The sequence below is a fragment of the Osmerus eperlanus genome, chromosome 3 (genome assembly GCF_963692335.1).
Source record: "Osmerus eperlanus chromosome 3, fOsmEpe2.1, whole genome shotgun sequence".
Taxonomy (NCBI): Eukaryota; Metazoa; Chordata; class Actinopteri; order Osmeriformes; family Osmeridae; genus Osmerus; species Osmerus eperlanus.
The window spans coordinates 19,092,392-19,107,925 of NC_085020.1; the positions used below are offsets into that span (position 1 = coordinate 19,092,392).

The window sequence follows — 15,534 nt, forward strand, 5'->3', positions numbered from 1 at the left end:
CAGCGCCGTTAACATTGGAGAGGATGATTATGTCGTCCTATGACAGTGGTAATATGGACTGTGCAGTTCAACACAGTCTCCCGTCTGAACCAGTTCCTCTTGTTTTTTGAATGATGCAAGCGTAGTACAGTACGCGCTATTTACTAAGCTTCATTCTGCACACGCATGCATGCAAATACACACTTCCACACATTGCTCACATTCTGTTCATCAGAGACATGAGCCAGAACACATCATTATTTCGGCTACTCCTGAGTCTAACCCTTCCCTTCAACCAAACTCCTCTCCTTGCTCTCATCATCTTCTCTACCAGACTCCTTTTCCCTCCCTTTTCCCTCCCTCCCTCCCCACCTACTCTATCTACTCTGTCTTAGTCCACCCCCCCCCCCCCTCCACACACACAAACACACACACAGAATGAGGCGTGTGTGATGTGCGACAGCGGCTCCTCTGTCAAACAAGATGTCATCGCTGCCAGGTGAGTGACAGAACAATCCCTTCCCCCTCTCACCCCTCTCTCCCTTTCCCTGCCCCCCCCCCCCTGGTTAATAACAGCTCTGAGCATTCCGTGCATTACCACAGGGAGTTATGTTGAGTTATGTCTCAATTAGGCAGAGGAGGTGAAATTTCTGGAGGTCCATAAAGTTTGCCAAATGATGGAGTGTGTCCATGTGGAACATCGCGTTTCAGCTTGTAACAGAGTTACAGAGCCGAGGTCTAAAATGAGTCAGGATGTTCTCTCTGTGACAGTTACCCATGTCAGTGTTCACAGTTGAGCTGCTCAATCACTCACGGCGTGTTGTAATCAGAGAGAGGTGTATTTGTGTGTGGCCCAAATGGGAAAGCTGCATTTCAACAATCAAAATGTTTGATATTTGGACAAGACTACTTTATTGCAGTGTTTTAACTATACACAGATAGATGTACAGTCCCTTCCATGGCGACTTTGATTCGCAAGGAGAAGGAAGGATCAAGAAATCATCAGTGTGGTTCTAGTTAAAGGTGTGTGTGTGTGTGTGTGTGCGTGTGTGTGTGCGTGTGTGTGTGTGTGCGTGTGTGCGTGTGTGTGTGTGTGTGTGCGTGTGTGTGTGTGTGTGCGTGTGTGCCTGTGTGCGTGTATGCGTGTGTGTGTGTGTGCGTGTGTGCGTGTATGTGTGTGTGTGTGTGGTGGTCTAAGGGGATTTAGTGGAGTCTGTGTCGTCCGCCCTTCTCATGTCGTTAACCCCCTCGGGGATGCGCAGAGTGATGCCTTCCAACTCTTCCGTCAGACAAACCTGGCAACCCAGACGAGACCTGCGGAGGGGAAGAGGAGGGGGCAGCATAGCAGAGTAAGCATATTCACTCACCAGAGCAAAGCAATACACTCCATGTCACTTTACACTCTAACTTTAAAACCATATAAGTCGGCTCACAGAAGAGCAACGTGCAGTGCTGTCAGAGATGTCGGTGGAGCACTCTGGCCTTGACCTGGTAACACAACCCCTTCGATCCTGCACACACACACTCATTCTCTCTCTCACATACACTCTCTCTATCACACACACATCCGGACACACACAAACACTCTCTCACATGTACAGTCAGAGGCACCTCCGTGTCTTGGGGGAATTCCTTCAGTAACTAAGCTGGACCTTTGAGTAGATCCTTCCAGGGGATGAAGCTCATTCATGCATTCAGTCACTCCAGCTGAGACCACAGTCACGTTTCTAATGACACGCATCATCATCTTCATCCCCTCAGAGCGCTGTCAGGAACTCTAACTAACTTCACAACGGACCGAATACAGGCTACATTTGAGCTCAACCAATGGCAGAAGACCATTGCTGTACCATTAGGTCTGTTGTGATTGGCAGGGTTTCCAGTAAAGCTCTCTAATCTCACATGGCAACTCTTACCTTTTAATTACTATTGGCTCTGACCCTTGCAGAGGTCAGGTGACCTGTCACTCACATGGCAGTTAGAACCTGGATCCTCCACATGCTCACCTTACTGTGTCTGTAGAGGGGGTTGGTGTGTGTGAATGTGTTTGTTGAAATGTGTATTTATGTGTGTTAATGTGTGAATGTGTACGTGTGTGTGTGTATGTGCAGGAAATCCGGGATTTCTAATGTGCTTATGTTAATCATCTTCAGTAGATCAGCTATTGCCTTATTATCTGTTCATGTAATCTGTCTTACAGTAATATTTATTCAAATGCATTCCTACTGTAACCTATATTGTGTACAGTGAGGACATACACAGGTCTATGATGTAATATCCGCCTGACTGGATAACAAACATCTGTTTGCTGTGAGTTATCTTTGTTTTTCCCTATTTCCCTACACATACCGACCTCTGACCTCCATGCCTCAGAGGGAGTGACCCTGCTATATCACCGTTTCTCTGTAACTGGTCATTTTTCTTGTTGGGGTGTCCGTTAACTCTCTCCAATCAGCTGGTTTCTTAATCCTGATACGCTGTTCCAGCGAAGACGAACAAAACCTTTTTTCCACATGGTGTGTGTGTACGTGTGTTAGTGTGTGTGTGTGAGTGTATGAGAGCGTGTGTGTATGTGTGTGAGTGTGTTAGTGTGTATGCGTGTGAGTGTGTGTATGTGTGTTAGTGTGTGAGTCTGTGAGTATCTGCGTGAGTGCGTGAGTGTGTGTGTGTGTATGAGAGCGGGTTTGTGTATGTGTGTTAGTGTGTGAGTGTGTTGTTAGTGTGTGAGTGTCTGTGTGAGTGCGTGAGTGTGTGTGTGTGAGTGTCTGTGTGATTGGGAGTGTGTGAGTGTGTGTGTGAGCCTCACGTGTCTGTGAGTCCATAGGCCAGGTCCAGCATGTCCATCTCCTCGTCAGCCACGTTCCCTAGCTGGTCATACACCTGCTGGTCCAGAATCAGGTGACAGGTGGAGCAAGCCAGGGTCCCCTCACACGCGCCTGGACACACACACACACAGACAGACACACACACACACACACAGACAGACACACACACACACACAGACAGACACACACACAGCCACACACTCTCTGTTATTTTTCTTTTATCAGTTGCAACTCCTCAACTCCCAGCAGCAGCATACCTGATCTACCCAGTTGAAGCAGTGTTGGCTGTAGGAGGATTAAACACACAGGTGACAGCAGTGTTATCTGCAGTGTTATCTGCTCAAACAGAGTAAACATGACAGAATCCATCCAATAGGAATGTGCTTCCTGTGTGCGAAAGTGAAGTGTTGCCGTGCAGAGAGAGTTCAGCCCGTTGACTTCACAATCACAACATTCTGAATTACGACGATGTGTAAGGCTCTCATAAAGCGTTTGACGTCATTCAATAAAATAAATATAAACATTTCAGTGGAAAAGCCACAACCAAGTTGTATCTGTTTCCTGATTGGTCTGTGCCTTCGTGGCGTCTGTTTTTCTCGCTGGTAACGTTCTACTTGAGAGGGATGAGCCCCACTGGACCCAGGATCCCTCTACTGCTGACTTCCTGTCAGGTCGGCCTCGGAGAACAGGGAGCTCTAGAACACTACAACATTCTAGAAGGTTCTAGAAGCACGCCTGGACGTATTTGAAGATGACGGGTTCATACAGGCAGCCAACCTACCTTCTCCGGACAGTTCTTCACATTTACAAACGCTTGTGGTGAACATGGCACACTGCAACGATTTGGCTGCAGGGACAAGAGGCAATTGAGAAGAGGGCAGGAGGGGAGAACAGGAAAAGGGGAGAGGAGAGGGGAGGGGGTGAAGCAGAGGAGAGGTAGGAAGGGGGAGGAGAGAAGAGAGTAAACGTGTGGAAGCGAAGGTGTGAGCGAGGGGAGAGAGAGGGTAAGTGATGGTGAGAGGAGAGGGTGTAAGTGGGGAGGAGAGGAGATGGGGAGGAGAGGGGAGGGAGGAGAGGAGAGGAGAGGAGAGGAGAGGAGAGGAGAGGGGAGGGAGGGAGGGAAGGGGGAAGACAGCAAGTCCAAAAAACATCCAACACACCCATGCCTTGACCCGGCCCAAAAAACAGGCTGTAAAAATCACCTCAGTCAAACAAACATGTTACATTCCAAACCGTTTCCCAGAATTCCACCAGACTGAATGTGGAGAATGTTATCTGAATGGTGTGGTTTCCAAATGGCCTCATGGAGGTCTGAGGGAGATGGAGGGAGAGCAGAAACCCTCTCACACCTTGATTCTGATTCTGACCACCCAGACATTCCTCTCACTAATCAGCTGGTCCTGGTAGGGCAGCTATGTTAGCTGGGAATGCTAGGCTAGCGGCTGTAGGTTAGTTAGCTTAATTGGGTTAGCTAGGTTAACTGGGTTAGCCGAGTTTGCTAATGTGCGTTAGCTGAGTTAGCTGACGTATGGCTGAAAAGGTCACAATTCTGTTGCCTTGTTCGTCATCAAGTCACAGCCTTTTTAAACATTGATTTTATTCATTAAAACCTGTCCGCTCTGGATCTGGTTCTGTCCTGTTTAAGAAACATCTAGATACTTTTCATGTGCAGGAGAGAGATCTGATCTGATCCTAAACCCTAACCTAACCCCCTAGGGGACAGATAGAGAGGGAGATAAAGAGACGGAAAAAAAGACAGAAAGGGAGAGAGACTGAGAGAGAACGAGAGAGAGATATAGCAGTGAGACAGTCAGGTCAAAGGTGTAATTTGTCATGAAACAGATAAAAGCTAGCAGGATGGGGTGGTGTGTGTGTTTGGGTGGGACCTGCATATAGAATCACACATTTTTTCACCTCTTTGTCAAGTGAATTATTTAATCTAATTTGTCAATAGGCAATGTTCAGAACAATAACATTGTGTGTCGGTACAAAATTGACAATGGCAAACCTTCCAGCCTGAGATTTATAGACTGGCAAGTCATAAAAGGTGGGTTGTGTTATTGTTGGCTAGAAACCCCAGATAAACTGGCAAAGAAACACTGTTGATATTGTGGGAAGAAGTATTGCCTAGGCAAGAATTGGACTAGTACTGACTCAACAAACTCCTCAAAGCAAAACACTCAAACACACACACACACACACACACACAGGACTGTAGCAGGTAGCTTCAGATAACCAAGTCCACCTTGACATCCCCTGTAGCAGTCCTGTAGCTCAGTCTTGAAAATGTTGCCAAGTCAAACAAAGGCAGGACATTAGAAAACAAAACATTTGTGTCAAAGGCCAGGCCAATGAAAATCTGTGGAGGTTAATGTAAGGTTAGCATGTAAAATACCATCTTCTTGAACAGAATTCTGTTCATTATTTTATTGGCGTTAATTGGTGTTTATCTTGTACATGTATCATTGAGATAGCTATAAAACTGTCCAAAATGTTGGAAATAACAACACATTTCTGTATTGAGTTCCTACTGGTCATCGTATGGAATGAGACCAATCCTCCTATTGGTCAGAGTCAACCTATCAAGTATTCTACAGATACACCTATCATAGGGATGTTTTTACACTAAGTTTATCTACACGAATACGAAGGCATGCCCACACTTTCTAACCCATTACTGCTATGGTCTTAGATTTGGTCCACTTGGCTAGCTAGTAATCTATTTATTACAGTAAGGTAACTAACTAGTAGCTAACCAACATTACTAAACTATCTATATAAACTTTTTAAAATAACAAAGATGTTTTGGCTGATGTATCAGACATACCTGCTTGATAACAGGTAGAAGGTAAACCAGGTAAACTGAACGTTGGCACCTTGTCAACAGAGCAAGAAGGTGCAAACAGGACCATGGTCTCCGAGCAACAACAGCTGCCCTGAGGTCCTAGAAGTGCCACTTTTCAGCTCAAGTTTGCACTTCTAGGTGTTGGTTGCACACTTTTATTTCTGAGTACACAACAGGCTTTTATAGCATAGAGATGTGTGTATCTATTGCTAATACCCAACATTACTCACCTTGCTACTATGTAAACCACACACGGAGGGATCAAGTAAGACTTCATCTTTGATGCTGTATCATTTGTTAATATTTATTTATGTTCCCACACATGTAGATTTGAGAGACCCGGGTTATAATCCCTGTCCCAGACCCATAGAGAGAGGGAGGGAGAGAGAGAGAGAGGGGGGGGGGGGGGGGGTGGAGAGAGAAAGTGAGAGAGTGTGTAAGAGAGAGAGGGAGAGATAGAAAGAGTGTGTGTGTGTTTGAGAGAGAGAGAGTGTGAGAGAGAGAGGATAGAGAGAGAGAGGATAGAGAGAGAGAGGATAGAGAGAGAGAGAGAGAGAGAGAGAGAGATGAGAGAGAGAGAGAGAGAGAGAGAGAGAGAGAGAGAGAGAGAGAGAGAGAGAGAGAGAGAGAGAGAGAGAGAGAGAGAGAGAGAGAGAGAAAGAGAGAGAGAGAGAGAGAGAGGGAGAGGGGTAGGGCTAACCCTGGGCAGGCTCCGTTGAGAGTTTTCTCCAGGACTCTTTATCCCAGTACAAGGGGTTATGGCACCCGTTCTGAGAAAGCTTTAGAAGGCCATGTTGACCAACGAGAAACCTCTCTTATACATTCCTACATGTGTCTACTATAGCACCTTAACCAGCACTTTCTGTTCTTAGTTCTTTTCTCTATCACTCTCCCTACCTCTCTCTTGCCCTCCCCCATTTTCTTTCTTTCTCTCTTTCTCTTACACCCTCTCTGATGGATCCCAGGACTGCAGATATTATCAACCCAATACCAAAATAGGAGCGACATTCAGCAGGGAGAGGAGAGGAGAGAAAAGGAGAGGAGAGAGAAAAGGAGACTTTTGGGAGCATCTTGGATACACCTTTTCCTCCCACCCCAACTCTCTCTGTCTGTGTTTCCACAATGTTCCCCTGCTCTCCATAGCTCCATCCCCCCTCTCTCTCCCTCTCTCATCCCCCCTCTCTCTCACTCTCTCATCCCCCCCTCTCTCCCCTCTCTCATCCCCCCCTTTCTCTCCCCTCTCTCATCCCCCCCTCTCTCTCCCTCTCTCATCCCCCCCTCTCTCTCCCTCTCTCACCCCCCCCCTCTCTCCCTCTCTCATCCCCCCTCTCTCTCCATAGCTCCATCCCCCCTCTCTCTCCCTCTCTCATCCCCCCTCTCTCTCACTCTCTCATCCCCCCCTCTCTCCCTCTCTCATCCCCCCCTCTCTCTCCCTCTCTCATCCCCCCCTCTCTCTCCCTCTCTCATCCCCCCCTCTCTCTCCCTCTCTCATCCACCCCTCTCTCTCCCTCTCTCATCCCCCCTCTCTCTCCTCTCTCATCCCCCCCTCTCTCTCCCTCTCTCATCCCCCCTCTCTCTCCCTCTCTAATCCCCCCCTCTTTCTCCCCTCTCTCATCCCCCCTCCTCCCCCTCTCAGCCATGGAACCACTATAGACCAGGGCAGCATTTTAGTACATTCTAGAACCCCATTCTGACTGACACCAGGTCGACCTCACCACTAGACCTAATATGGGCATTACCTAATGGCTTCCTATGATATCTATATCAACTCCTGATTTCCTGTTGGGAACTGTGTCACCCTGTCCCCTTCCATTGCAGACACTGCGCCTTCTACTTGAAAACGACAGAATGGAACTACAGAAAACAATAATGAGTATAAACTGGAATTATAATCTATATTGCAGATGTTCCTTTGAACTCGAGTCTTCAGTAAGTTAAGAGTAGAGGAAGCTGCCTTCATGGTTGGATGATCATGTGATGCAGAGCCTTCTTACCAAAGCCATCAAAGTCCAACTTCTGGTTGACCACACATCCAGCAGTGTGTCGCCAGCGTTGCCCGAGCCTGAGATCTTAAATCCGGCCGGGGTGACAAACTGAACTGTCACTTTTTTTGCAGACCTGCCGGCCAGAGAGAGATGGTCACACACATAACTCAGCCAGAAAGCTCATTTAATCAGGTATTTCTGAATGGATAGAATTCTCTTTATCTCTCTATCTCTTACTCCCTCTCTCTCACTCTCCCTCTCTCTCCCGGTCCTGCTCTGTCTGCCCCTTTCTCTCACTCTGATTCTCTCTCTCCCTTTCACCTCTATCTCTGTCTCTCTCTCTCCCCTCTCTCTCTGTCTCACTCTGTCTCTGTCTCTCAAATAAACACACACAACACAATTGTGACTTTTACAAAGACAGTGTTTCTGTGTGGAGAGCAGAGATTGTCTGTCTGGTTTACAAAGCTGTAGAGTATACCCTCTCACTCAGCAGATACCTTCATGGGGTTTAATGGAGTTCATACTGAGAGTTTAATAATGGGCATTACTCATGTCCCTTCCCCTAAAGCTAACACTGCCCCCTTTGTGAACAAAATCACAAGCTATACAATACCAATGTGCAATCTGAAGTTAAGCAATCTCATTTTTTCTCAAACCCCAATTTGTATATATTGGCCAACAGATCTATGAGTTAAACAACATGAAATAAACATGAAAACTTCATGAAATCCTTCATCGTTTCTTTTCTCAACAGAGCAAAATTGGAATGAAGCATCAAAGTGATGCTTTGCTGCCCTCTTGTGCCCATTAGTTAGAACTACACTCTGACACGTGACGATGTTGGACAGAGATTAACTGTGCATCTGAAGCAGCATCTGGTAAACACTGCACATTACACTACAAATACTATGGTAACAACGTATCAAATCTGTATAATTTGACTGTACAAGCCAGTGTTAATTTAACACCAGGAGTGTTTATAGAGGTCAGTATGGACCTGCAGTATATTTACATTTAGTCATTTAGCAGACGCTCTTATCCAGAGCGACTTACAGTAAGTACAGGGACATTCCCCCGAGGCAAGTAGGGTGAAGTGCCTTGCCCAAGGACACAAGGTCATTTGGCACGGCCGGGAAACGAACTGGCAACCTTCTGATTACTAGCCCGCTTCCCTCACCGCTCAGCCACCTGACTCCCTATATAAACACTCAGGCCCAGTTTCCCACACATGGATTAAGCAAAGTAAGAGAACATGAAGATCATTGAAAACGTTTTTAGTCAAGGAGAAGGCTTGATCCATGTCTGGGAAACTGGGCCTCAATGAGTAAAACGAACACTCCTGGTTGTAAATGAACAATTAGAAATGTTCCGTGTGCTGTCTGTTGGTATGTGTGTGTGTGTGTGTGTGTGTGTGTGTGTTTCTCTGCCCTACTCCTACCTGCCCCTGTAGAGTTGTGTGCACCATGTTCAACAGTAGTGCTTCTCAATCTAAAGAAGGCATTACAAGTGCCAGTCTCCACACAGCCATGCAAAACCTACACAGAACTCCTCCCAGGTTAGGCGGATCATTGTCACATCAGGTAGCAAAGGTGGGGCATTAATCCTAGCATTAACTTGTGCAACCTAACCTTAACCTGAGAAGATCATATAACCTAGAGTGACTCTGTGCTCTGGCCTTGGAACAGCTCAAAGTCCTCCACAGGATGTGTCTGAACTGCTGTTCGGCAGGTCATGATTAAACAACCTATTTTCAATAATATAATTGGTATTTGTCTTTCTCCGGAATGATTTGAACCAGAAAACCCAGTAGAATACTAATTTTACAGGAACAACACGGGTTACATCAAAGTCTACCCTAATAGCCTACATAATGAATTATCGAAATATCCCAATATTTCCCAAAGTAGGATTAGCTAAACTGTATCTAGTAGTGTAAATATGTAGGCTATTGCAGGTTAAGTTCAAAACTGATATTTCAAAAGGGATGTCCTCTCTAGTGTGGTATTTTTACTTTGTCTGAGCTTTGTCTGAGTTTCCCCTGTGCTCCGCACCTGACGAAGTATTCATGAACTGCGCTGGATTTCTTTATTTCACCCTTGCCCGACGGAAAACAGCTTAGCTTTCAATTCAATTAGATAAAATGTACTCAATTCAAAGAGTTAGCCCACACTAGTATCCAGGAGGTAGGTATTCAAGGGTTTATTGTTCTGTTTTATCAACACTCTCTTGAATGAGCTCTCTAGAATTATAATAATGACTTCTGACCTTGACCTTGGGCTAGATAAGTTTTCATCACAGCTGTAATTAGACGATAAGATTTAACTTACAAATAAACTGTGATATGAAGACCAACGCTTTACAATCCTTGTTTAAATACAGTTGAAAGCGGACTCTGTTTTGGAAACTACGAAATAAAGGCGTCTTTGTCAGATTATCTAACATGTGCACAAAAAAACTGATTAGCGGGTTTAATCCAAGCTTTCACTGCTGAAATTCCAGAAAACAGAACAATGCATGGGTTAGGCTATTAGGTTCACATACTGCATCATCTCAATTCCATTTTAAGGGGAAATTTAACGAGGCCAAATTGCCCCACGCTTGCCGCAATATGAACACTGCTTCATAACATCTGGTGAAATTCCCAAATGCCGAAGTCATACTACTAGCCTATATGTTTGTGAGATGCTCCATATCGCCAACTACTCTGTCACTGAACACTGAGGACAAAAATATGAGAATGTTGAAAGTGGCGCGCCTTTCTGAATTCTATGAACTGTACTCGCGCCTACACTGAGTCCATGCCTGACATATGCTGTCATGACTAGCTTTCACATTCGTACATCTCAAATGGATTATTGTAAACATCGTATACTATAATACTATACAGTGTACACACCATACCTCATAGGATGAACGGATGTGCTTAACAGCACTTGGTTCCCGAGGAAAATTGATTGGAAGTTTGGAGACGTGCTGGAAACTCTAGGCGAGGCATTCATAGCTGCGCATTTCCTCCGGCCGCGAAAGAAACCGTTTAAAAGAGGTGAAAGTTTACGTGTAGCTGAAAAAACTGACATTTTGTCACGACTCGAATGATAAATTAAACAGACACATAAAAAAGTCAGAAGTTGTTGCTCTGACTAGAAAGTCTCTCCCGGTGCGTGCGTAATGACGGCGCTGTTATCACTGAGGAAAAAGTTTACTTCTCAGAGTTACTCAACAGATTATATGACGACGCTGCAGTAAATTGTACACTCTGCCAAAACAGGGCATCGGTGCTCCCTCTTAAACCTCTTTGGCATCAAACGGCAGTGTAGGTCTCCATCAGCTAAATCTCGCTCTTACGTAATGCTGAGCACGACCCTGTTCTCTCACGCTCTCATTGTATTTATAACATATCTGCCATGTTATGTATGCTGTTATCACATTTCTATACATAACATGTACTTATTTCCATACCGCTGTGTACCACTACATTTCTATATAGGCCTACGAGTGTCGGGCACAGGGTAAACCACTACCCTGCCCAGGAATTGGTGTGAGTTGGTTTCCAGGTTGGGAAATATAAAGTGTACCCTTACTGTTCCACATCATGTTTGTAACTCTGTATCAGTTTGTACCTCTGTACTAGTATCATTCATCTGCTTTATAATCCAACAGTTTGGGGATCAAGTGAGCAAAATCTTAGTCTTAAGGGTTGACCTTTGGCACCGTTGTCTAGCCACAGGCTGGGAATCTACGCTAGGATTATACTCGGCATGTTTAAGATTAGGACCCGAAGCCAATTACCTGCAGATGGAAAACTGCCATAGGGTTAGAGAATTGGGGGAATTATAACGTGTAGTAGGGTAACTTGGAGCTAGATAGTTTAGTAGAGTAGAGCAAAGTAAAGTAGAGTAGTAACACTTGGTTGAGAGTTGATATGGGAACCAGGTTCCCATATCATATAGGGAGCCACACAGCAAAATCAGCAGTGTTAATTCAACACCAATAGAGTTAAATTCAACACTTTTAAAGTGTCTATATTGGTCCACACTATTTTGAGTTAAAACTACACTTTTAAAAGTGTTAAATGGGCAACACTGTGATAGAGTTGCAGCAACTCTCTCAATAGTTGACATTTAACACCAGTCAACACAGGCCAGTGTTGAATTTACCCAACACTAGTGTTCAGTGTCAGAATTTAACACTATCTGTATTTTCTGTTTTAACACCGACTAGAGTTGCTGCTATGTAACACTATAGGGGATTTAAAATTAAACTCTGTATTTTACTCTTGTAGAGTTGATTTATATATTTTTTTTTAAACACTGTAGGGAGTTATAATCCCTAATGCTATACATAGTACAATTTTACTTTTGAATTCAGTATATTCCTAGTACTTAACTATTACAAAGAAGAAACATATCAATACAGAAGTTTGTTCAAATAAAACTTGTATTTTCAAGCCCACCACAAACATAGCATTTGCTTTACAATCACATTTCTTAATTGGCAGCCTCAATAGCACAGGTCACACAAAACAATAGCACGGGTCACACAACATGGCAATGTGGCACAATGTATATTTTTTCATCCATCTCATTAGATAACTGTTTATCATAGGGTCTATAATAAATCAACTCATCAATAGAAATAACAGAATATGAATCATCCCTCTCCTCGATACAGTAGGCATTGAAGTGCTCATCAAAATAGAGAGTATCAACTGTGCAAGTCAAAATGAAAGCTTGATCTTCATTTATAATGATACTGGTGATCTTTCCAAAAACAGGAACTTCTATATTTGTTTTAATACAAACAAACATACCAATTTGATATTCGGTTCCATAGTTCTTCACCCAATTGGTAGTTGACACATTAGAGTATGCATTCACATTTAACATTGCAATTAAAGCCTCACCACCCTCCAAGCTATCAATCACTTCCTTCCTCACTGGACCAAACTCAAACCTCTGAAAATTAAAATTCTCCCAGTGATAAGCTAGCTGTCTCTGGTGTTGTTTGACCAATGCTTTTGTTATATTTTTGAAATTCTTGACGGATCTTTAAAAAAAATTGTGTTTGGCCTCGAACCTCATGCACCATACATGAAGGAGTGGGCCTATTTTACGAATACACCTTGGGTAATGGATCATAAAATGATGCTTTGGAATAAGTTTTTTATCAGGAAACAAAGATTTGAATAGCTTGTGATGATCATTAATTAAATGTTTCAGATAATATGTCATGCCGTTAGTAACAACTGGTGAAAACACTATATTCACAATTTGAAGCAAGAGGAGGAGCAGGTTCCAATAACTGTTATTTCTTTCAACTAGATCACCAAAAATGAGAGGAGAGTTTCGCACAAGGCACCATGACTGGATTGCATTCAATCCAAGATCTTTGCTCTCATCCATTTTCAACCCACTTGGCCGGTTTCTTCTCTCAGTGTAACCATAGTTGAAACCCTGAATTCTCTGTGACAATGATTCCAAAGATAGAAGTTTCTCCTTGATAAGGTATTGAAAGACCAGTTTTAATTCGTACTGCACTACACCTTCAAGAAGGTCGTGCATTAACTGCATCAACTGCATAGTTGTCAGAGATGTGAAAAAAACGCAATGTATTGAGCAAGCATGTCTTCTTGACACCATATGTTGTCACTAACATAGGATTTTCGTGTATAGCTGAACAATGTTCTGTATGGATGTTTTTTGTACGAAAAATCAAGCCAGGGTGATCTTCAGTGAAGACATGTTGAAACTCTGCCTTAGTGGTTAAACAAAATCTACAACAATATGTTGCAGAAAAAGACTCAACATAACCAAACAGCCCGTGTAAACCAAGGTTATCACCAGTTACTTGAATAACAGACCCTTGCAATGGTGAGTCAGAGAAAGGTACTTCTATTCCTTCATTTTCTAGTTGTTTAACATCATCAACGAGAGGCTTCAGTATTTCATCAAATCCATACTTTTTCAGGTCTTGTGAGTGAAAAAGAGCCACAACATGAATATTCATCAACACAGAATTAAATTTTGGGGGCAAGTTCCGCAATGTAAAGTATATACAACCAAGTTTGTGTATCCCCTTCTTCGATCCTAAGGGATTTGCGGTCTCGAAATCATCATAATACAGTTGTATCTGTAAAGCATGTTTTTGCTGGCAAAACAAATCTTTTTTTTAAAAGTATGAACCATCACATATATCTTTAAAAATACCTTCTTCCTCTTGTTTGGCCTGCAGGAAACTTTTACATATTTCACTATTTTTGAACATAGACTTCAGGGTTCCTAAGATGGGTACATACACAAACTTATCTGTTACAGGGATCTGATTGTAAACTCCTGTTGTTCGATCTCTACGTACATCAAATCGCACCCCAAGAACATACTCAACAGGCTCAACTATTTCCCACTTTTCCTTGAAATACTTCTGTCGTTTGGCTCCTGTATTTAAGACTGAGAAAGGATTTTGTAGTTCTTCAAAACAACTGTCTAGCCTTTTTTCAAAGTCTGTTCCTTGAATCTCTGAAGTATAGTTGAGAACTGCATCTCTCGCTTGACTATGAATGTCATTTACAACCTCTTCCATTGACCCTACCATTGCTTGGATAGTGCTCTCAGCAACACCTGATGATTGCAACTGTGCTACAACAGAACCACACATGTTTACCAAATGATGCTTGTCAACAGAGACCTTGGTGGTTACTGGAATGTCTGTGCAGGCTGCAGTTGAAGTTGAAGGCTCAAGTATTATTTGAGTGTCCATATTGTCAACAGTATTTGTTGAAACAGGGTCCCGGTGCAAACGAATAATGTGTTTCTTGAACCCTGAATAAGTGCAAAAGAACGAAGAACATCCCGGCTGTCCACATTTCAAACGTAATGTCTTTCCTGGATATAAACCATGGTAAAGTCTCAAATGCTGACAAAGCAACGCAGAACTTCTGTGGTGTAACTTGCAGATAAAACAAATCAACATATTTGTATCCAAGGATGTGTGTCACCTCAGATACTTGTGTTCAGCAGTCTTGCTCTGAGCTCCTTCACACGGGGACTTTCCTTGGTACTTCCCACATCAATGTTGAACACAGTGGTTTAGATGAATGTGTAGAAGCTGTTAAGGGATTCGTGGTAGTTAACACTGAAGATGAAGTGGGCCTTGAAGAGTTCATCGAAAGCTGCCAGGGACATCTGAGCCTTGCAAGGGATGGCCTTGTGGTCAACAATAACGTAGAATCTTTGGAGGTTGTTCTTCTGTTCACCGACACACAGGAGGATGGGCTGTCCTGGTTCCAAACTCTCAAGGAAGGTCTCAACACTGGCACCAATCTGAAAAACCAGAACCATGAGAAACCATTTTAGTGGTCCACTACATTACTAAACGTATGCGCCTCTTCACAAAAAGAGGCAATGTGAAAATAACTACATTAAAAAGCATACTAAAACATTGCATACCCTCAAATATCTCACAACATGTTTGACTGCTTGATGTGAGCTAATTTTAGGACTCTTCTTGGGTCCTTTTGCAGTAGGGGGAAGTAGGTGAATCAGAAGTAGGATGCTTGACAGGTCACTGTCCCAGCCTAGGGGGAAAGCAGAAGTAGAAGATTATAAGAAAGACTTGCATGTGAAAATAAATATATCCACATTAACCAGCCTCCTTCAAAATAATAGTCTGTGCTCTACCATTACAAAAAAAAAGGTACAATCACGGTTCATAATATAACGTTAGTACAACGAGTCACGATATCAACTTACTACAGTAGACTAGCTACTTAGCTAACTAACTAGCTCTAGCTACCCACATTAACCCAATCTACAGTGCGGAGTTGCAAACATGAACCTAATAGCTAATTGTCAATCTAAAAATAACAGTGTTACACTCATTGTGATTTAAGTTAATGTTACCT

General features: G+C 43.4%; 1 protein-coding gene across 1 annotated transcript; it reads right to left on the reverse strand.

Annotated features, from left to right (window-relative positions):
• Positions 1–883: 883 nt before the first annotated feature.
• Positions 884–8,156, reverse strand: fdx1 (ferredoxin 1). Its single transcript, XM_062456259.1, is given in 5 exon segments — positions 884–1,293; positions 2,786–2,915; positions 7,644–7,676; positions 7,679–7,813; positions 8,132–8,156. Coding segments are annotated over 5 exon segments (444 nt in total). The 3' UTR covers positions 884–1,172.
• Between the last annotated feature and the right edge of the window lie 7,378 nt (positions 8,157–15,534).